This window comes from Ovis aries, chromosome 7 (genome assembly GCF_016772045.2).
Source record: "Ovis aries strain OAR_USU_Benz2616 breed Rambouillet chromosome 7, ARS-UI_Ramb_v3.0, whole genome shotgun sequence".
NCBI lineage: Eukaryota > Metazoa > Chordata > Mammalia > Artiodactyla > Bovidae > Ovis > Ovis aries.
Window position 1 is genome coordinate 24,257,502 of NC_056060.1, and position 23,303 is coordinate 24,280,804.

Consider the following 23,303-nt stretch of genomic DNA (forward strand, 5'->3'; position numbering starts at 1 on the left):
ACTCCCAGTAGTTTTTATAAAACTAGAAAAGGGGGAGCTGAATCCTACTGGCTTTCTAGTTAAATGATAGATTGGTTTGTTATTTGTTGTTGATAATATGACTTGTGATAAATTCTTTCCTATAGGCCAGTTTAGGAAAATTTATTTTCTCAATAAATATTTGTTAAGATCTTACTATGAAATATTGTGGGTATCACGGGTACTAGTGGAAAATAGATGGCCTCCGAGAGGATGGACAGGTTGAACACATACAGAGCATGTTAAGATACTGTTTATTTTTAGTTTTTACCCTGAATGGGGGTATGGCTATTGGAGATAGTTGAACAGAAAGGATCTTTTTTATTATTACTATTTTAACTAGATCATTCTGAAAGGGGCTGATGGAATTATGCAGACAGTCATTTGGGGAAGGACCAAGGCGGTGACAGTGGGAGTGCTGAATAGTAGTTGTATTTGAAGTTAATGCAGACATACATTTCTTCCAGATTTTTGTGAGGGCTGAGAGAAATCACTGATGTCACCAAAGTTTTGGCTAGGAATTTATAGGAACAGTGATGGGGAAAGAATATAGAAGGAACAAAGGTTTGGGGTGAATATAACAGTTGAGTTGTGGATATGTTAATATAAGTTCCTTATTAGACATCCACTTTGAGAGATGTAATTAGGCCAGTAGCAGGTGTGGAGTTCATTGGGGTCAAGGGTAGGTTTTCATAATGGAGGGGGGCACAAGACTTTATAAGGCAATTCAAGAGAGAATGGAAAGACAAATTGTGGAGACATCATGTTGTTTAGTCATTATTAAGTCATGTCAAACGCTTGTGACTCCATGTAGCCTGCCTGGCTCCTCTGTCCATGGGTTTCCTAGGCAAGAATACTCAAGTGGGTTGCTATTTCTTTCTCTAGGGGATCTTCCTGACCCAGGGATTGTCCTCTGTATTGGCAGGCATATTTATTCTTTACCACTGAGCCAACAGGGAAGCAGACATATCATACAAAACTTAAATTTTACTCTTTTGGATGTACAGTTTCTACCTGCATAGCTATGTATTTACCAGTGCAATCAAGATATAATTCCATATCTCCCAAAAATTTGCCGTGAAGCTTTCTTGTAGTAAACTCCTTCCTCCACTGTGTCCCCTGGTGATCACAAATCTGTTTTCACAGACACCTCCTTTAAAGAAATTTTATTGTAAGTGAGAGAGGTATACTCTGACCTGGCTTGACAACATGAGAATTTAATAATGAATGGTCTTACGTGTTTTCTAACTTACTGTTTATAAACAGTATTTTTCATAAATGTTCATTTGCTCAGTTGCTGTGAGCGCATGGACTGAAGCTAGGCTTCCTTGTCCTTCACTATCTCCCAGAGTTTGCTCATACTCAGGCACATTGAGTCGATGATGCCGTCCAACCATCTCATCTTCTCTCGCCCTCTTCTCCTGCTCTCAGTCTTTCCAGCATCAGGGTATTTTCCAATAAGTTGGCTCTTCACATCAGCTGGCCAAAGTATTGAAACTTTGGTGTCAGTCCTTTGAATATTCATGATTGGTTTCATTTAGGATTGACTGGTTTGATCTCCTTTTGTAGTTTTCACCTTTTTAAAAAAACAAAAATTGGACCACACTGACAGTTTAAGACATTGTCTTTTGGAAAGATCCAAAGTGATATTTGGGAGTGTTTATTGAGTACATCATAACAATTGAGTAATAGTGTAATTCTTTGAAAATTGAGCAGACTTGAAAAGATTTCCACCCATCACATGGATGGAAAGTTTTATAGTTTAAAAGTTATTTTTCCTAATGCTGTTTTGGATCTAGTCCTATTTCAAAGGACTCAAAGCAATCTATGTTCTGTCACCCAGATAATTTTATTTTAGGTAAATTTTCAAATTGCCCTCCCATGAAACATAGTTTTAGATTAACATAGATTACCAGTGAATCCATGAAGAAAATTCAATATAGTTGCTTAAGTGGCTTTCATATTTTTAACCAAATGTACTATTGACTTCGCAAGAGTACCTCTAAATACTTACATCACCAATACTTTTCAAAAGATTACAGAGCCAATTATTGATTGCTTTCATTGATTCTACAAATAAAGAGGTTATTGATTCCTGCTCTTTGTAAGTATCTGTGCGTGTGGTGTTCCCCAGCTTTGATCACTGTTCTTTGTGCAAAGTTCCTAAACCTTACAGAGGTACTGATAAACCTTTGTTTTTCTGGGTATGTGTGTGTTTCTGTTTGTTTTTCTTTAGCTCAAAAAAACTTAGTTAAAATTTGATGTTTCGGTGCCCTTATATATTGAATGAATCCTGCACAGCAGACCTGTTTATCATTAAGTCCCTTAATCATTTAGTTGAGCAGTACTTGCTGTAAAAACAGTAATTAAACAGTAATTAAAAACAGTAATTTTAACTGTCGCACAGATAAGCTGTATCCTTAATGGACCAAAAGAGCAGTTTAAAGAAAGTTAAGGACCATAAAGTACAACTGTAAATTTACATTAGTAATTGACACTCTTCCTTACGTTATCAAAACAAGTGTTTATAGTCATATCCAGTTCCCAGACTAGTCAAGGGAACATTTGTGGAGGAGTACCTACAAATAACAATTAGAAATTATTTCTTAATATAGAAATAAAACACAAATTATAAGAATTATAAGACTTTCACTAGTGGATTTATTTTAAAGGTCAACAGGGTAAATTTTACATCCTGAAAATGGGGGGTTTGAGGGTAAACATTGATACATCAGCTTTATTTTAATGTAAACCTGAACTAAACATGTTACATAGGCATGAGGGTAGAGCTTCCCCAGTAACTCAGACCATAAAGAATGTGGGAGACTTGGCTTTGATCCCTGGCTTGGGAAGATCTCCTGGAGTAGGAAATGGCAACTTACTCCAGTATTCTTCCCTGGAGAATTACATGGACGGAGAATCCTGGCAGACTGTATATAGTCTATATTGCAAAGAGTTGCAGAGTCGGACATGATTGAGTGACTGATACTTCATAGTCATTTTTAGCACTTTTCCCTTAGGTAATTAAAGGCAACAGTCTACTCATTCATAAAATAAAACTGAGATTAAAAAAAAATGTACTATTAAAATTTTATTATGGTAGATTTTAAAAATTTTTGGTTCCTAAATTATGTATTTAAAAGAATTTTATACCGTAGTCTTCAGTAATAAGTTTTAAGATAATTTCATTGTGTTAATTACTAAAAAGCAATTTTAAGATATAAAGTCTACTGAGGGTATTGTGCTGTCAATCCAGTCTAGTGAAAAATTTGGTAATTTTCTTAAAAAAGATCAGAAGACAGTTACCTAAATCATTCAAATAAGGTTTTTCAGATGGTTTTCAAAAGAGTATAATGTTCAAAGATGGCAATTACTGAAGGTCTTGATTTTTTAATAATTTTATTTATTTTTAACTGTTAGGTCTTAGTTGTAGTGCATGGAATCTTTCCTAGTGGCACGTGGGCTCTGTAGTTGCAACATGTGGGTTTTTAGTTCACTGACCAGGGAATTGAGCCTACATGCACTGCATTGGAAGGCAGATTCTTAACCACCAGGGAAGTCTAGAAGATTTTGATTCTTGAACACTTCCTTTAAATTCTGGTATTCATGAGTATCAGTAGTTGATAACTCTGCTCATCCAGTGTACTGCTTCATCCACACAAGGCCAGATAGATAAATGTTGTAAAACTCCTTTTCTTTGTAGAAAATCTGTACAGCATAATGTTACATAAGGGGTGTGTTGTGAAGGTTTACTGTGGATGATGTATTGGGAAACTTAAAATTGAAGTTGTATAAGTTGTAGATTGTTGTAAATTGAACCATTCACAGAATTTTAGCAGACAGTTGGAGGGAGTGTCTGACATCCAAAAGCCCCAAAATACAAGTAGCCTATAAAATCTGACCCTTTCTTAGGAAAATCAAAGATGATCAGGAAGAAACTTCATCTTGACATTTTTCTGTTGCAGATGAAGAATAATGTAGTAGGAGAAAAAATATTTCCTAACCCTTGAATGAAATTATAATGAGATTGTGTGTTTAAACTGAATTTGATAAGTCAGTATTGTAACGGGGGCAGTAATCTTAATTGATTGCCTGTTGCTGCTGCTAAGTCACTTCAGTCGTGTCCGACTCTGTGCGACCCCATAGACGCCTGCCCACCAGGCTCCCCAACCCCTGGGATTCTCCAGGCAAGAACACTGGAGTGGGTTGCCATTTCCTTCTCCATTGCGTGAAAGTGAAGTCGCTCAGTTGTGTCTGACTCTTAGCAACACCATGGACTGCAGCCTACCAGGCTCCTCCGTCCGTGGGATTTTCCAGGCAAGAGTACTAGAGTGGGGTGCCATTGCCTTCTCCTAAATCTGTCCAATTTTTAGGACCAGAAACAGTTATGGTTCATTAAGTAAACATTCTGGAGAATATAGGTTTTTGCCAATACTTTATTCTAGTTGTTTCTACTTTGATAGTAGTTAAGATGTATTACTAATCAGGTTTTCTGAGGCCAGAGGTCACTGTGTTACATTCAGTCATTGAAGAAGCTTGCCTTTGAATGCCTGTACATTTAATAAAGGCCTTGTAATGCTCATGTTTTACCTTGGAGGTTAGGGTAGAGGGTTTTTGTTTTGTCTTAACTGTTAGATTACTAGCTAATGTGTGTCCAGAAGTGTTTTGATTTATTTAAAATGATATTTTAGTTTCGTTTTTATTTTGACTAGATTTTATACTAACACTTAGTGTCCAGGTTCTGAACTCAGTGGAATCACAATTCTCTTAGTGTTCAATGCTTGTTCTCTAGTAACAATGTAACTTCCATGAAGACTTTTTAATGGCTTGGGCTTTATAATTAGAGAATTCAGCTCTTTCATTACCTCCTGTGATTTACTGTATAACTTTCTTGTGGGGGAAGTGGTTACTTAGTTTGTACCTGGTTCTTGAAGCTGTTATAGGAAGCATCCTATTATCTATTCTATAACCAAAAAGATTATCTCAGTAGGTGTGGTTTTTCTCTTCCTGTTTTCTCTTCTCATGTTTTCACATTGATGAGCTTTGGCATCTTATAAGGCATGGTCTACTTAAACTTCCTTGGAGAAATGTTGGTGAGTTTTTTGAGAGCCCATTTTTTGCTTAAGCAGCAGTTCTGTGACCCTAAAAGCCCTTCAGTATAACCAGTTGATCATTTTTCTTCAGAAAACTAAAGCGTTTGACTTCCTTTGTGTTCATGATACTATTGCATAAATCGAAAATACACAGTGTGTTTCTTCATTTTTGTTACAGCGATATATACCCTGGTAAGATGAAGTAGTATGGTTCAAAAAAGAAATTACAGTGCCTTAGAGGATAGGGAATCTGGAATGGCTAGTTCATTGGCTTGGAGACTGATGCCAGTGAGTGAGTAAGTGGGTTGGAAAGTAGGTTAGATCTCTGAATCCAGCAGGGCTCAGGCATGAGCTATTTCATGCCTAAAGGTGTGGTAACTCACTTTTTTACTCTCAGAAATTGTACAGAGCATCACAAAGGAAAGTAGTTTCTGAACACTGATATTTTATAGTTTCTGGATCATTATACTTTGGAAAATTTGGGGCCAAAATACAAACAGCTTTATGTAAAAATGGAAGAAAGTAGTTACAATAAAAAGTTACTAAGTAGCTCTTTTGGTAATTCCCATAAATGGATTAAAACTGACAAACAGCTCACCTGCAGAAGCATGAGCCTACTTTCCGAATCACAGGATCTTAAATTTTCCTATTTCCTAGGATTCAAACTTCCTTATTGGAATGTAAAACAAAACTGTTTTAATAACTTACCAAGGGTTGATTCCCTCACTTATTTGATAGTACACACATACTCTTAAATTAGGAAAATGTTCCTGTCATACCTACTTGCCTTGTTAAAACAGAATAGAAACATTTTTATATTGTTAAGGTTGAGCAGAAGAAAGAAATGTCTGTGAGACTGCAGAATCAATGTTCTCACTGCCAGGATTGGAGACTGTTAGCTACTGATGAGGCATATAAGAGGGAGATGCATCACATTATATAAGGGTTTTAAAATTTCATCGCTTTGAAGTTAGGTGGGGGAACAGTTGGTGGATTGTTCCTTGGCCTTGGAGTCAATAAAGTGGTTCAGAACTAGAATTATTAGTTTTTTTTCCTACTGGTACGTTTTAACTTATGCCCTACAGGCTTTCGTAAAAAGAATAACATAGAATAAAAAGACTTTCTGGAACTAATGTCCTTGTGGGAAGGTTTTTGTTTTATTTTTTTCTCTTTACAAATGTAAGCACCAGTACCATGCCATCACTTTGGTATATCTTTAGCAGTCACAGGAATACTTACTCAGTGGAAGCAGCAGTTGAAAAATATGTAATTTTTGAGAGCTAAATGTGTGCTGAGCAATGAATTTAGGCACTAGTGAATGGTGAACAAGATAGACAATATCCTCTGTTGGAGCTTTGAGCGGAGCTTATGCTAAATGTTGTTAGAATTGATAGTGGTATGTACACCCAGCTAATACATATGAAATGCCTGTTTCTATAGGCCAAAAGCAGTTAATCATGGAAGTTTTATATGGTTCAACCTAATACTATAAACTAGTGATAAATATTTGTATGCTTCTGTGGATGAAAATGCCAGGGATTTAGCTAATAAGAGCACTGTTTGCAAAGTTGGTTAATTGTAGTCATTTGTGAGTACTTTATTTCCTTATAATACTGTAGCACATATATGAAAGGAATAAGATGAAAGGCAAAGGCCATTCATTGCAAAAAGTAAGGTTCTATCAATAATGCCATTGTACACAGGAACCTTTATGTCCAGAGCTTAAGGCAACCATTGTGTGTATGTGTGCGGTTGCAGTATTAAAAAGAATAAATTGGCCTTATGAATGAAATTAACATAGCAAAAAGAATTAATTGCTAGACAATTGACAATAATATATATCATTTTATAAGGATACAGTTGTTGGAATCTTCCTGACTTCTTTGTGAAGAAATTCTGTTTTCCTTTTATCCAATAGGATGTACAGTTACCCAGCACGTGTTCCTCCTCCTCCTCCTATTGCTCGGGCTGTAGTGCCCTCAAAACGCCAGCGTGTATCAGGAAACACCTCACGAAGGGGCAAAAGTGGCTTCAATTCTAAGAGTGGACAGCGGGGATCTTCTTCTAAGTCTGGAAAGTGTAAGTATTATTACTGCAGCTTTCTGGTTCTGATATTTCTTGTATGTTGAAATTCAGAGATCAACGCAGTTAATATTCAAAACTTTTATGTTTGTACAAATAACTGTTTAATCAAATAATGGAAGATGAGAAAATAGTGATTAAGGGGTCAGCTCTAGGCAGCCTTTGTCCTTAAGGCCTTGGTAATTTGAAAAAGTCATTAGATTTTAAGGAGTTGCAACACCCATTCAGTGTATAAAATAATGTTTCTAAAACTAGAAAATGCTTTAAAATAGAATTGAGGGGGTTTTTTTTAGCAGGCTTACAAAAGTAATAATGCTGCTCCTAAGGGAATAGATTCATTAGATTCCATTTTCATCTAATAATCAAAAGATCAGTGAGGCGCCCCCCACCCCCACCCCCACGTCATTACTAGGACAGTCTGGTATAGGCTCCATTTCTCTTCAAGGATCTCATGTTGACTACCATTGTATAGTCTAGAGGGGGAATGTGTTTGGTTATCTGGTAGCTTCTAGTATATCTGATTTTAATCTAGGTTTTTGTTTGTATTAAGTGAAAGGAGATGACCTTCAGACCATTAAGAAGGAGTTAACCCAGATAAAACAAAAAGTGGACTCTTTACTGGAAAGCCTGGAAAAAATTGAAAAAGAACAGAGCAAACAAGGAGGTAAGTGGTCCTATTGCTTGTTGGGTGTAAAGTAGAGTTAGTTACCTAAGCTAGTTGCAAGTACATGTTGAAATAGTGGGGTATAAAGCAATTGAATATGAAACTTGTGGAATTTGAATTGGGAAGGGCATTTTGTGGGAGGATTTAGATTTGTGCTGCAGTTCTATGATCTGTTAGTGGGGATTGTCTACATCCTGTGGACATTACTTGCCCCTAGACAGACTTGTCCTTCTCATCCCCAGTAGAGATGAAGAATGATAAGTCAGAAGAGGAGCAGAGCAGCAGCTCCCTGAAGAAAGATGAGACTAATGTGAAGATGGAGTCTGAGGGGGGTGCAGATGACTCTGCTGAGGAGGGGGACCTACTGGATGATGATGATAATGAAGATCGGGGGGATGACCAGGTGAAAACCACGGGAAAGGAAAGAAAGAGGTGGTGGAGGGGGGATCAGGGACACATGGAGTGCCTCTAACTCCATCCTATTTGTGTCTGTTTCTCACAGCTGGAGTTGATCAAGGATGATGAAAAAGAGGCTGAGGAAGGAGAGGATGACAGAGACAGCGCCAATGGCGAGGATGACTCTTAAGCACATAGCGGGGTTTAGAAATCTTGTCCCATTATTTCTTTACCTAGGCGCTTGTCTAAGATCAAAATTTTCACCAGATCCTCTCCCCTAGTATCTTCAGCACATGCTCACTGTTCTCCCCATCCTTGTCCTTCCCATGTTCATTAATTCATATTGCCCTGCGCCTAGTCCCATTTTCACTTCCTTTGACCCTCCTAGTAGTTACGTTAAGTCTTACCCTGTAATTTTTGCTTTTAATTTTGATACCTCTTTATGACTTAACAATAAAAAGGATGTATGGTTTTTATCAACTGTCTCCAAAATAATCTCTTGTTATACAGGGAGTACAGTTCTTTCCATTCATACAATAGTTGCTTCCCTAACTACAAAGGCAGTCTCATTAGTTGAGTAGAACCTGAGAGCAGCTTTGAGTTAGAGGTATGTGTGTTATACCCCACATAAGAGTGCTGTGTGGGGCTGTTCAACACAAATGTAACAATGTATTTTTGTGAATGAGAGTTGGCATGTTAAGTGCATCCTCTAGAAAAATAACTAGTGTAATAGTCTTAAGATTTGTTTTCTAAAGTTGATACTGTGGGTTATTTTTGTGAACAGCCTGATGTTTGGGACCTTTTTTTCTCAAAATAAACAAGACCTTATTAAACCAGGAATTTGGAGAAAAAATAAATACCCTGATTTTTTTATTTTTGTATTTTATAATTGTTTACTTCAAATTCTTTGTTTCACAGCAGCCTTCACAAAACCCCTAGAATGTACTAGATAAATATCTTTGAGTCAAAATTATTATGCATACCAACATACACTTCAACTTAGGTTTCATTGGGGTGGGTGTTGAATCAAGGAGACAAGTAACTTGGATTGAAGTGGAGATTTGTTTGCAAAAATGGCTTTTAAGGCCTAATGAAAAAGTTTGGGAACTTCCTTAAGCCTTTTTGTCAATGTTTTGTGATCCAATTGGCACCTTTTTTGAGATTTTTGTTGTGTGCTGAATTGTTTCATCCTTAAGTAGAAGAGGTTCAAACATGTCAAGAGTGAAACAGCTGGAGAATGAAACTTGTCTTTTCTTCCATTTTGTTTTTTAATTGCCATTTATAGCCCCAGTAACCGAATGGATTCTGAGTCTGTGCCTCAGTGTTTACTGATTGTAGAGCTATTTCCTGGTCTTCTGTAGTCTGTTCCTTCCTACCAAACTGAGGACAGAGTCAAACGTTTATTTTACTTACAATTAATTCAGTCCATTCAAGCTAATTTTAGGCATGGTACTAATTAGCACCCAAACTTGGACTTATTAAACCGCTTTCAGGTTTATGATGCTTGCCTTGTCCTGAAAGGCCCTTTTTATGTGTTTCATGCTTCAGGTTTTCCAGCAGGACAGGACAAAAACATGGTTAGTTTGGGCTGTTAAAACTTAACGCGCCCCTTGGATTTCCCAGAAAGTTGCTTCTGTTTCAAAGGCATTTATATACAACTTGGTAGGGACAGAAGTCATGTCCTATTTATAAAGGTTCCATAAATCACTTTATCTAACAGGTGACAAAGTAGGACAGAAGGGAGAGGCTGGACTATGGACTGCCCTTGTAGCTCATGTCACTGTATATAAGTAGGTTTTGTTAGGACCTTGGTCAAAAGTACTTCTAACTGCCTTGTTTCATATGTTCTCATATGTTACACAAACTCAGAATTTAGCACATGACTGGTGACAAGAAAATAAACTAGATCCTTAGAAGAAGGCTCAAATTTCTAGGTCCAAGTTCCAAGATGGTAATAAAAGCTGTTTTGAAATTGTTAGCCATCAGTATTTTAAAATATTGGACTACTTAGCCCAGGCATGAAAAGTGTCTGTTTTTCATTCCATTTGAAACCATGTATTGAAAAACCTATGGAAAGCTCAAAACAAAGTAAAATACAGTGCTGCATTTGCTTGGATATAAAATTTAGAATAATAGGTTTTCTCAGTATACCATGAAATCTAATGCCCTTGAAGCTTTAGGGTACTTTTATTTAGAGATCAGTTTTTAAAGTGTACTTTTTCTGAGAACACATGCCTCGCCTGTGACCACACTGACCGACCATTGTTTAGTCGCTTAGTTGTAGCCACTTCTCGGTGACCCCATGGACTGATCACGGATGAACTAATTTTATTTTCAGGAGAGAACCAGGAAGCATCAATACTGACTATAACCTGGGAGAACGAAGGACTTAGCCACATTAAAAAGTTCTATACAGTTGACCTTTTTATTTAGTGTGAGGAAAATTCAGCTGCACCAGTATAAAGTGGGGTTTGAATTTTGGGACCCTAGTTAAGATCACCTTGACCAAGAAAATGCATTTCAGTTGAATTCAGAGAGGTCAAAGAAAAAGTAGTACCCTGATTACTTGCAGAAACTAGTTAACAGTAGTAAGCATATGTGACATAGAAATGAGGGTGATGAGTAAATCTTATAATAATGCAGAGTGGGGATACTAAGTAACTTTAAAGAGCCTCACTTGCTTTATCAGTGCTGTAACTCACAGAGAAAAAGTATTTCTACTGTGATGTTTGAATAATAAGGGACACTATGTTGGAGGATGTTTAGTGTTTGGAGGAACATTAGGGATAAAGTAAAAATTTGGCCAGTTAAGCTGTAGAGAAAAGGCTGGGTATAGATGGCTACCTGACTAGAATGGCAGAATTCCAAATGTTGAGAGATTAAATTAGGGATTTTGAAGGTTCTAAGTTATTCTCTCTTTCTCTAAGTCGCTTCAGTCGTGTCTGACTCTGTGCGACCCCATAGATGGCAGCCCACCAGGCTCCGCCGTTCCTGGGATTCTCCAGGCAAGAACACTGGAGTGGGTTGCCATTTCCTCCGAGTTACTCTAATTTTTATTAATCAAGGAGAAAGCCTCAAAACCATAGCAGGTTGTGTCAGTAACTTTCAAGTTTATAAAATGTAGAACCCCAGTTATGAAAAGCAGGACCTGTTTAGAGAGTGTTAAAGAATTAAAAGTCCTATTGTGAGCTAGAGTGGGACTCTCTTCCCCACCACTTGAATTAAAACTATAAGACAGGTTAGGAAGAGAGAAGGGATAATGTAATGAGGAATATGCCAAAAAGACAAAACAAGTAAATGGGAAGGAGTAACCTAAGACATATAGGGAATAAGAAGCTGCTGCACAGTCCACTGGAATTCTCTGAGATGATGGAAATGTTCCATCATGCATTGGCCAAGATGGTAGCCTTGTGAGTGAGCCTTGGAAATGTGGCTAATGTGGGGAATTCCCTGGCGGTCCAGTCGTCAGGATTCTGGGCTTTTACTGCCAAGGACCTGGGTTTGATCCCTAATTTGAGAACTAAGGTCCCACAAGCTGTGTAGCCCCATCCCCCAAAATGTGAGGAGTTGGAGTTTCATTTTAACTTGAGTAGTCACATGTAGTGACGGCCTTCTTGGGTAGTAGTAGAGAATACTGAGCAGTTTTTAAACAAGTAATAGATAACTGATTACTAACTCAAACTTAACATAAACAAAAGTGACTGTTTCCAAGTTGTTCCATGTCTGGAGTTTAAAATACTGCTGAGCCATGGGCTCATTGAAGACATCCCTAGAACACTGAACATTACCTAGAACATCCCTCAACCCTAAATTGAGTATTTCCCTAGCATGAGAACATGTACAACCGCAAGCCTACTCTGTTGTGTAATCCACTCTCGAAAAAAATCCACCATTTTTCTTTCCATCTGTCCACTGAGTACTGGAGTGGTTCATAGATCTAATCATTGGAAAAGCGCATTGTTGAAAAATGCCTGGATAAGAGCTGAATAATTTGTAAAAATTACTTTGTTAGAATAGAACAGTGACTGCATTCTTTGACCCTGTACCTTGAGGCTGTGTGTGTTTCATGAGAAGCACCTGGCAGTACCATTGCAGGAATGTCCTAAAGAAAAGTCTCTCCCAAAAGGACTTCCTAATGTGGAGGGAGTTAGATGACACAGATTGACCCAGACAAACCACAATAATGAATTGATGGTGCTACTGTGAGACATGTTGGGGGCAGGAGCAAGGTGAACCTGGTGATTCCAGCTTGGTCCTTGGGTAACAGCTTTACTAGTTTTCATCCAGACTTAGAAGTCTTACATTGGACTTTGATGTATGGACATTTTTTGGGTTTAGGGTTTTGGGGGGCCTGTTTTTGTCCCTGCCTTGAAGGATACTTGCTCCTTCAAGCAGAGTTAACAGTGTCATACTTCAAACACCCTGTTGTTGGTCTTTCTGGGAGAAATCAGCCTAACCAGAGTTTGGAGTGGACCAGGTAGTCTGCTGAATAGCAGGCTAGAGCCAGCTGCCAGCCCAGCCTCACCCACAAGATTTCTCTCCCTCCTTGGAACCTGTGTTTTACTTTTTGTTAGTTTCCTCATCCAACCAAACCTGACCCTTCATCAAAATTTTATACGCACTCTTCGCAAAAGTTGTTGGGTAGCAGCAACTAGGTCATTCCCAGAGTCCTGGAAGTTGGCTGGGGTTTAGTTGCCAGGAAGTTGTCTGCATAACTGCAGAAAGTCCTGTGGTGGCCTGTACTGTCCTTTACAGGTGCCCCATGTCGGACTGACCTCCCAGCTACAGGTGTTTCGGCCCTGCCTTGGGCAGAGGAGCAGCCTTTGACAGCATCCTCACTGTGTTTTCTCATGACACACTTGGAGATGGGTGACCTCAGTGTTGCTGTCAGTGTTTTTATTCTGTCTTAACCTGGGCATACAAACGATGCATTCTGGTGGGGCCCTGCAACACCTGGGTACATACCCAGGGCTCTACCATCTCCCCTCCACCTGGAATCAGGCACGTGGCGGCACACCCTTGCAGTTGTGCTTTCTTGTCCTGTGTCCACCTGAGTGTAAGTATGTACATCTTTCTTTGAAATACTAACACTCCCATCAGAGTTCTGCACTTGAAGGATTCTGCAGTCTTCACACAAGGGACTCGAAGGTTTGTTTTCCCTAAATATCTACAGAACTTGGAAAGCTCTCTCTTAGCTTTGGTGTATCTGGAGTCATTTTTCAACTTTTCCACCAAGATGGCAGCCTCCTGCCTGTCTTCTGTACACTTGATTTTCATTTTGCCTCCCTCCGAATGCCCTTTGGATGTTTTTCATTATTGGTTCCCTAGCCATGTTCTCCCCCTGCTCTCTTTTTGGGCAGTTTTATGGCAGTCTTCAGTTACTTTCCTTAAGCAGTGTTGACACCTATCAGTTTCAGAATATCCTGGCACAATTGAGTTGCAACATGGTCACCTTTTTTTGTAAGAAATGTGCTAGTGAAACATCAATCAAGGTTAACAACACATGTACAGTTGCATCTAGCTCATATAAACGCATAATTATTTGCTCTGTTTGAAAATAAAGATGATACACCATATATTAGCTGGTATTAAAGCCCATGTGCCTTCTAAACAACTGTTCAGTTGTTTTTTTCTCACCATCTTGACTGCCGCCATCCCAGGCCAGGCTACCGTCACCCTTCTGGCTTGCTCAATACCCTCGTGTATAACCATACCCACTCTGGTCCTTGTCTAGTCCAATCACAGTAGTGTTTTCAAAATAAAATGATGGCACTCTTCAGCTTAAAACTCCCCTGGCCTTACTTGCCCTTAGGATAGTGACAAAACTGCTTAACAAAGTGTTCAGTTCAGTCACTTAGTCATGTCCTACTCTTTGTGACCCCATGGACTGCAGCACGCCAGGCTTCCCTGTTGATCATCAACTCCCGGAGGTTGCTCAAACTCCTGTCTATTGAGTCAGTGATGCCATCCAACAGTCTCATCATCTGTCATCCCCTTGTATCTTCAGTCTTTCCCAGAGTCAGGGTCTTTTCCAGTGAGCCAGTTCTTCACGTCAGGTGGCCAAAGCATTGAAGCTTCAGCATCAGTCCTTCCACTGAATATTCTGGACTGATTTCCTGTAGGATTGACTGGTTTGATCTTCTCCAACACCACAGTTCAAAAGCGTCAGTGGTCTGAACTTGCATATCTGTCCAGCTGCTCTACCATATGGCCCTGGTCTTTGTCTTTTTCAACCATATGGAACTTCTCTTTGTCCCGCCTACTCCCCCGCTCTTCTCCCTCCACCTTTACTCGTTTGTCCATAGTTAACTTCTATTCATCCTTAGAATTTAGCTCAGGTGTCACTCCAGGAATCCTCCCTACCTTTCCTAAGTAGACCAGTAGGCTCTCAGAAACAGGAATCTTTGTAGCACTGATTACACAATTTGTATGATTATTTGATTAATAAGTTTTAGAGTTGAAACAGTGAAAGCAGGAACCATATCTATTAATGCTCACCAATATATCCCAAGTGCTTAACACAGTATCTGACACAAAAATACATGTTTGATGTATGAATGAAGAAAGGAAGAAGTGGAGGAGAGTTAGCCTAGTGTAAGGCGGTCTAAGAAACAGGCAGCAGGAATGCCAAGCAAGGCAGAACTGACTTCACAACATACCTGGAAGGATGTAATGCCTATGCCTGTCTCAAGGAGGCGCTTTCCTAACAGGTGAACTTCAGTGCCTTTGCTTCCACTGTTTCACAATCCTCTCCCAATGCTAGCCACTAACAAGTCCCTTAATAATCCATCTGATGCCAAGAATGAGAGAGAGAGAGCATTTTCCAGAAAGATGGATAGACCCATTGCAATTAACTTGTCTTTATCAATAAAGTCCAGTTTTTCTTACATAGCCCACTCTCACCTTAGTAAGCAGCTCTGCTACTCTTCAACACCCGCATTTTTTAATTTTTAAGAAAAGTATACACACACACACTATAAGGTGCATACATTTTAAGCATATAGCTTGACTGTTTGTAAAGTGAACATGCCTGTTTAAACACCACCCTGATCAGGATATGGAATGATCCCAGTACCCCAGAAACCTTCATGCCCCCTCCAGTCATTACACCACTAGGTAACCACTATTCTGACTTCTGTCACCATTAGATAGGTTTTGTCTGTTTTTGAAGTATGGATGGATGGAATAGGTAAAAGTTTGGGCTTCCCCAAGAAAACACTTGGATGCAGTAGTTTATTGAGGGATTGATCCTGGGAGATGAGTAATGAAGTGGGGAGAGTTAGTTAAGGAAAAGCCAATATAAAGGTGTGTTATTGAGACATGTAGCTTTCCAAAATTGTCTGAGAAATGGGAGAAGAGAGGCTGGAATACTCTGGCTCCTGTTCCCCATTAATTTATACTATTCTGGGCTATAATCAATCTTAATAGGCTCTAGCAGCATTGAAGGACATTTGGATTATTTTCAGTTTGAGACAGTCCTGTTATGAATGTTCCTAAACCTGTCTTTGGAGAACACATATGTACACATTTCTGTAGGGTATGTAATTGGGTGGCATTTGGGGGTCATACGGTATGTGTATATTTAGCTTTAGTAGATACTGCAAAACACTTTTCCCAAAGTTATTATACTAGTATATATTCTTACTAACTGTAAATGATATTTTCAATTCTCCACATCCTTGCCAACACTTGATACTGTTTGTCCTCTTAATTTTAGGTTTTTTAATGAGTATGTAGTGGTATCTCACTTTGTGTTTCCTTTTTAGTAAACTTTTTGTTATAATTAACAGAAAAATGCACAAATCGTGTGTAGCTGTTAACTTGTCTCACACTGAAAACACACAATAGCTAGAAGTCAAGAACTGGAAAATCACCAGCATTATAGCCCCATGCATGCCCTCTTCTGATCACTATACCTCCATCCCAGGAACATACTATCCTGACACCATAGATTGTTTCTGCCTGATTTTGAACTGCAAAATAAATGGTATAATATGTAGTTTTCTGTGTCTGGCTTTTTGATTCAACATCATGTGCAATTCATCTCTATTGTTGCATGTTCATACTGTGGTAGACTATTATGCTGTAAAAATATACTGCAGTTTATTCATTCTGTGAATAGGTATTTGTACTGTTTTTGATTTTGGATGTTATGAATAAAGCTGCTATGAACATTCTAGAGCATGTCTTCGTGAACATATGTATCTATTTCTTATGGTTATGAAACTAAGAATGAAGTTACTGGGATAAACAGTATTCTCCACACCCTTGCCTACCTGCTATATTCCCTCTCTAAAGATGCTTAGTGGTATCACATTAAATTTTTCTTTTATAAAAAATAAGACTTCAATGTTTGATTTACAGGAAAGTTGCAAAGATATACAGAGAACTCCTTGTGTATCCCTCATCCCTCGTTAAGTTTCTCTTAATGTTAACATCTTAACACTACCATGGCACATTTGTCAAAAACAAGAAGCCAATACTGGCATATTACTGTTAAACTCCAGACCTTACTCAGATTTTACCAGTTCTTCCCTGTATATGTGTGTGTTTCTGCACAGTTCTGTCACATGCATAAACTCATGTAACCACCACCCCAATCAGTATTATAAAGAGCTGTCCCATTACCACAAAGGAACGCTTGTTCTATTCATCACCTCACTGTGCGCTCGTCCATCCTCCGCTACCGTCCCTAACCTGTGGAAACCACTAACCTCTTCATCACCATAATTTTAAAATTTCAAGAAGTTATGTAAATGGCATCAGACAGTATGTAGATTTTTGAGTATGGCTCCTCCCCACCCCAACAGCAAGATGCCCTTGAATTTCACCCAAGTTGTTACATATATCAATAGTTTTTTCCTTTTAATTGTTGTGGATATTCAAGTTTGTTAATTGTTCATCTGGCTAAGGACATCTGGGATGTTTCCAGTTTGGAGCTATTACAAACAGAGCTGCTATGAATAACTGTGTATCAGTTTTTCTGGACATTTTATGGTGACTGGTATGGTAATATGTACATTTATTTTTATTAAAAACTGCCAAACTGTTTACCAGAGATGCTGTATTGTTTTACATTTCCATGGACAATGTATGGGACATCCAGTTTCTCCACATTCTTGCCAGGATTTGGGATTGTCACTTAATTTTATTTTCACTTTTCTAATAAGTTTGTAGTGGTTTTGTTTTTGTTTGTTTGTATTTCCCTTGTAGCTAATGGTGTTGATTGTCTTCTCATGTGCTTATCTGTTATCCATACATCCCTCTTTGGCAGAATAGCTGTTGATGTTCTTATCAATTTTATCATTGACTTTTTAAACTGCTAAGTTTTGAGAGTTCTTTGTATTTTCTAGCTACATGTCCTTTGTTTAGATGGCTTTCCCCCACTCTGTAGCTTAGCTTTAACAGAGACTTAGTGGAAAAAAAGTTTTAAATTTTGATGAAGTCCAGTAATCAGTTCTTTTTCTTTTATGATCATGCTTTTAGTGTCATTTCTAAGAATTCTTTACCAGGGCTTGAGCCCTGCTGATTTTCTCCTATGTTTTTCTCTTCAAAATTTTAGAGTTTTAGCTTTTATGTTAAATCTATGATTCATCTAAAGTTATTTTTTGTATAAGATGGGAGATTTAAACTGAAGGGTTTTTTTTTTTTAACTATGGCTATTGCCAACATCCGCTGGATCATGGAAAAAGCAAAAGAGTTCTAGAAGAACATCTATTTCTGCTTTATTGACTATGCCAAAGCCTTTGACTGTGTGGATCACAACAAACTGTGGAAAATTCTGAAAGACATGGGAATACCAGACCACCTGACCTGCCTCTTGAGAAATCTGTATGCAGGTCAGGAAGCAACAGTTAGAAATGGACATGGAACAACAGACTGGTTCCAAATAGGAAAAGGAGTGCATCAAGGCTGTATATTGTCACCCTGCTTATTTAACTTCTATGCAGAGTACATCATGAGAAACGCTGGACTGGAAGAAACACAAGCTGGAATCAAGATTGCTGGGAGAAATATCAATAACCTCAGATATGCAGATGACACCACTCTTATGGCAGAAAGTGAAGAGGAACTACAAAGCCTCTTGATGAAAGTGAAAGAGGAGAGCGAAAAAGTTGGCTTAAAGCTCAACATTCAAAAAACGAAGATCATGGCATCTGGTCCCATCACTTCATGGGAAATAGATGGGGAAACAGTGGAAACAGTGTCAGACTTTTTTGGGGGGCTCCAAAATCACTGCAGATGGTGATTGCAGCCATGAAATTAAAAGACGCTTACTCCTTGGAAGAAAAGTTATGACCAACCTAGATAGTATATTCAAAAGCAGAGACATTACTTTGCCGACTAAGGTCCGTCTAGTCAAGGCTATGGTTTTTCCTGTGGTCATGTATGGATATGAGAGTTGGACTGTGAAGAAGGCTGAGTGCCGAAGAACTGATGCTTTTGAACTGTGGTGTTGGGGAAGACTCTTGAGAATCCCTTGGACTGCAAGGAGGTCCAACCAGTCCATTCTGAAGGAGATCAACCCTGGCTGTTCTTTGGAAGGAATGATGCTAAAGCTAAAGCTCCAGTACTTTGGCCACCTCATGCAAAGAGTTGACTCATTGGAAAAGACTCTGATGCTGGGAGGGATTGGGGGCAGGAGGAGAAGGGGACGACAGAGGATGAGATGGCTGGATGGCATCACAGACTCGATGAACATGAGTCTGAGTGAACTCCGGGAGTTGGTGATGGACAGGGAGGCCTGGCATGCTGCAATTCATGGGGTCGCAAGAGTCGGACACGACTGAGCGACTGAACTGAACTGAACTGAACTGATTCAATTATTCCAAAACCATTTGTTGAAAATACCTTCCTCCACTAAAATGCTCCTGAACTTTTGTCAAAAATGAATTAAGCATAGTTGTATGGGTCTATTTCTAGGTTCTCTCTTTTGTTCCATTGTTCAATGTATTAATCCATTTGTCCATATCATATTTTTTTTAACTGCAGCTATATAGAAAGTCTTAAAATTGGGTAGAATGTTTCTTTCCTCTTTACTATTTTATGTTTTCAAAACTTGTTTTAGTTATCTCCTTTGCATTTCCATATGTATTTTAGAATACGCTTGTATGTTAAAAATCTTACTTGGATTATGATAGGAAATGTACTAAATCTATAGATCAATTTAGGAGAATCAATGTCTTTAATCAATGTTGAATTCTTTAATCCATGAACATGGTATGACTTTCCCTTTGTTTAGGTCTTTTCTTTTCATCAGGGTTTTGTAGTGTTATCTTGATCTTGCATCATCTTGTAACCTTATTGAACTCTTATTCTAGTAGTTTCGGGTTTTTAATAGCTTCATTGGGAAATGAATTTTTTCAGTGCATTGAGAATTTTATAGATTCATCTCCAAGATAGCCATGCCATCTGCAAATATGAATTTTCTCCCTTTCCAGTACGTATGATTTTTGTTTTCTTTCATTCTTGCACTGGCTAGGATTTCTAGTACTATGATGCATAAGGGTGGTAAGACCAGACATCCTTGCTTTGTTCCCAGTTTGTGGGGGGGGGGAAATATACACTCTTTTACCGTAAGTATGATGTTAGCTGTAGATTTTCCACACATACACTTTATCTGGTTGAGATAACTTTCGTCTATTCCTAACTCACTGAGAATATTTTTTCATGAATGAGCATTGAATTTTGTCTGTAGATTTCCTTGGGTAGTATAGCCTTTTTTTTTTTTTTGGCTGTGCCACACAACTTTATTTAGTTCCCTGGCCAAGGATCAACTTGTGCCCCATGCAGTGGAAGCATGGAGTCCCAACCACTGGATCACCAGAGAATTCCTGGTAATATGGTCATTTAAAAAATATTGACCCTTCCAATCCAAGAACATGGTCTATCTTTCCATCGGTTTTTGTCATCTTTATTTTCTTTCATCACCATTTTACAGTTTTCAGAGTACAGGTCTGCCTCCTTATGTAGATTTATTCCTATGTATAAACAAAAGTTTATCCACCTACTTAATGGACACTGATTTTTTACCTATTGACTGTTGTGAATATTGCTGCTATGAACTCTATTTACAAATATCTATTCAAGTTTCTGCTTTCACTTTTTTGGCTATGTACTTTGAAATAGAATTTCTGAATTATACACAAATTCTATTTAATTTCTGAGGTGTTTGTCACACCATTTTCTACAGTGGTCACACCATTAAATTTCTGGTCACACCACATGACTTGTGGGATCTTATTTCCCCAGCCAGAGATCAAACCCAGGCCCCTGGCAGTGAGAGCACCGAATTCTAACCACTTAACTGCCGGGGAATTACCTTGGCTGCACCATTTTAAAGTCCTACCTGCAATGCCAAATGTTCAAATGTCTCCACATCCTCCCCAATACTTGTAATTTTTTTCTTTCTGCCATCCTAGTAAATGTGAAGTGGTATCTCAAAGTGGTTTTGATTTGCATTTCCCTATGGTTTTTCCAGTAGTCATATATGGATGTGAGAGTTGGACTGTGAAGAAGGCTGAGCGCCAAAGAATTGATGCTTTTGAACTGTGGTGTTGGAGAAGACTCTTGAGAGTCCCTTGGACTGCAAGGAGATCCAACCAGTCCATTCTGAAGGAGATTAGTCCTGGGTGTTCTTTGGAAGGGATGATGCTAAAGCTGAAACTCCAGTACTTTGGTCACCTCATGGGAAGAGTTGACTCATTGGAAAAGACTCTGATGCTGGGAGGGATTGGGGGCAGGAGGAGAAGGGGACGACTGAGGATGAGATGGCTGGATGGCATCACTGACTCGATGGACATGAGTCTGAGTGAACTCCGGGAGCTGGTGATGGACAGGGAGGCCTGGCGTGCTGCGATTCATGGAGTCGCAAAGAGTTGGACATGACTGAGCGGCTGAACTGACTGAATGATTAATGATGTTAAACATTTGGCTGTGTTTATTGACCACTTTTCTATGTTCCTTGGAGTACTGTCTATTCAAGTCCATCATTTCTTTATGGCTGTGCTGGGTCTTCAGTTGCGGCGAGTGGGGGCTGCTCTTTGATGTGGGGTGCGGGCTTCTCACTGTAGGGGCTTCTCTTGCTGCAGGGCGCAGGCTCTAGGTGTGCAGGGGTCAGTAGCTGACTTGGGTTCAGTAGTTGTGGTGCACGAGCTTAGTTGCCTCATGGCATGTGGGATCTTCCTGGACCAGGGATTGAATTCACGTTCCCTGCATTGGCAGGCGGATTCTTTACTACTGGACCACCAGGGAAGTCCCTTTTGCCCATTTTTAATTCCAGTTTTTTCATTTTTGTTGGGTTAAATAAGTCCTTTATAAATTCCGGATATCAGTTCCTCATGAGTTACATGATATTCAAATATTTCCTTTCATTCTGTGGGCTATGTTTTCATTCTGTTAATTTTCTATGAAAGTGAAAGTGAAAGTTACTCAGCTGTGTCTGACTTTTTGCAACCCCATGGACTATACAATCCATGGAATTCTACAGGCCAGGAATACTGGAGTGGGAAGCCTTTCCCTTCTTCAGAGGATCTTCCCAACCCAGGGATCAAACCTGGTCTCCCACATTGCAGGTGGATTCTTTACCAGCTGAGCTACAAGGGAAGTCCTAATTTTCTAGAGTGTTTTTTTTTCTTTAATTTAATTTTTAGTTGAAGGATAATTGCTTTACAAAATTTTGTAGTTTTCTGTCAAACATCAACCTGAATCAGCCATAGATATACATATGTCCCCTCCCTCTTGAACCTCCCTCCCATCTCCCTCCCCACCCCACCCTTCTAGGCTGATACGGAGCCCCTGTTTGAGTTTCTTGAATCATATAGCAAATTTCCATTGGCTATCTATTTTACATATGGTAATGTAAGTTTCCATGTTACTCTCTCCATACATCTCACTCTCTCCTCCACTCTCCCCTATGTCCATAAGTTTGTTCTCTATGTCTGTTTCTCCATTGCTGCCTTGCAAATAAATTCATCGATACCATTCTTCTAGATTCCACATATATGCATTCAGTTCAGTTCAGTTCAGTCACTCAGTCGTGTCCGACTTTGCGACTCCATGAGTTGCAGCACGCCAGGCCTCCCTGTCCATTACCAACTCCCGGAGTTCACTCAGACTCACGTCCATCGAGTCAGTGATGACATCCAGCCATCTCATCCTCGGTCGTCCCCTTCTCCTCCTGCCCCCAATCCCTCCCAGCATCAGAGTCCTTTCCAATGAGTCAACTCTTTGCATGAGGTGGCCAAAGTACTGGAGTTACAGCTTTAGCATCATTCCTTCCAAAGAACACCCAGGACCGAACTCCTTTAGAATGGACTGGTTGGATCTCCTTGCAGTCCAAGGGACTCTCAAGAGTCTTCTCCAACACCACAGTTCAAAAGCATCAATTCTTCAGCGCTCAGCTTTCTTCACAGTCCAACTCTCACATTCATACATGACCACTGGAAAAACCATAGCCTTGATTAGACGAACCTTTGTTGGCAAAGTAATGTCTCTGCTTTTTAATATGCTATCTAGGTTGGTCATAACTTTCCTTCCAAGGAGTAAGCGTCTTTTAATTTCATGGCTGCAATCACCATCTGCAGTGATTTCGGAGCCCCCAAAAATAAAGTCTGACACTGTTTCCACTGTTTCTCCATCTATTTCCCATGAAATAGAGCTATTTCAGTTGAGCTATTTCAAATCCTGAAAGATGATGCTGTGAAAGTGCTGCACTCAAGATGCCAACAAATTTGGAAAACTCAGCAGTGGCCTCAGGACTGGAAAAGGTCAGTTTTCATTCCAATCCCAAAGAAAGGCAATGCCAAAGAATGCTCAAACTACTGCACAATTGCACTCATCTCACACGCTAGTAAAGTAATGCTCAAAATTCTCCAAGCCAGGCTTCAGCAATACGTGAACCATGAACTTCCTGATGTTCAAGCTGGTTTTAGAAAAGGCAGAGGAACCAGAGATCAAATTGCCAACATCTGCTGGATTATGGAAAAAGCAAGAGAGTTCCAGAAAAACATCGATTTCTGCTTTATTGACTATGCCAAAGCCTTTGACTG

The 23,303-nt window shown here is 39.2% G+C and overlaps 1 protein-coding gene across 41 annotated transcripts in view; it reads left to right on the top strand.

The window, feature by feature from the left end:
- The window catches only part of HNRNPC (heterogeneous nuclear ribonucleoprotein C), a 52,081-nt gene extending 35,649 nt beyond the window's left edge, over positions 1 to 16,432 (top strand). For 21 of the 41 annotated variants that reach the window (XM_060419001.1, XM_060418999.1, XM_060419010.1 and 18 more), the window contains 4 exons: positions 7,030 to 7,190; positions 7,744 to 7,857; positions 8,100 to 8,260; positions 8,360 to 16,432. In XM_060419001.1, coding sequence (XP_060274984.1) covers positions 7,030 to 7,190; positions 7,744 to 7,857; positions 8,100 to 8,260; positions 8,360 to 8,443 — 520 coding nt within the window. In that variant the 3' untranslated portion in view covers positions 8,444 to 16,432. Of the gene's footprint in view, positions 1 to 7,029; positions 7,191 to 7,743; positions 7,858 to 8,099 lie in introns of all 41 variants that reach the window. The other 20 variants (XM_060419012.1, XM_060419014.1, XM_060419013.1 and 17 more) reach the window with 3 other exon arrangements.
- The last annotated feature ends 6,871 nt before the right edge of the window (positions 16,433 to 23,303 follow it).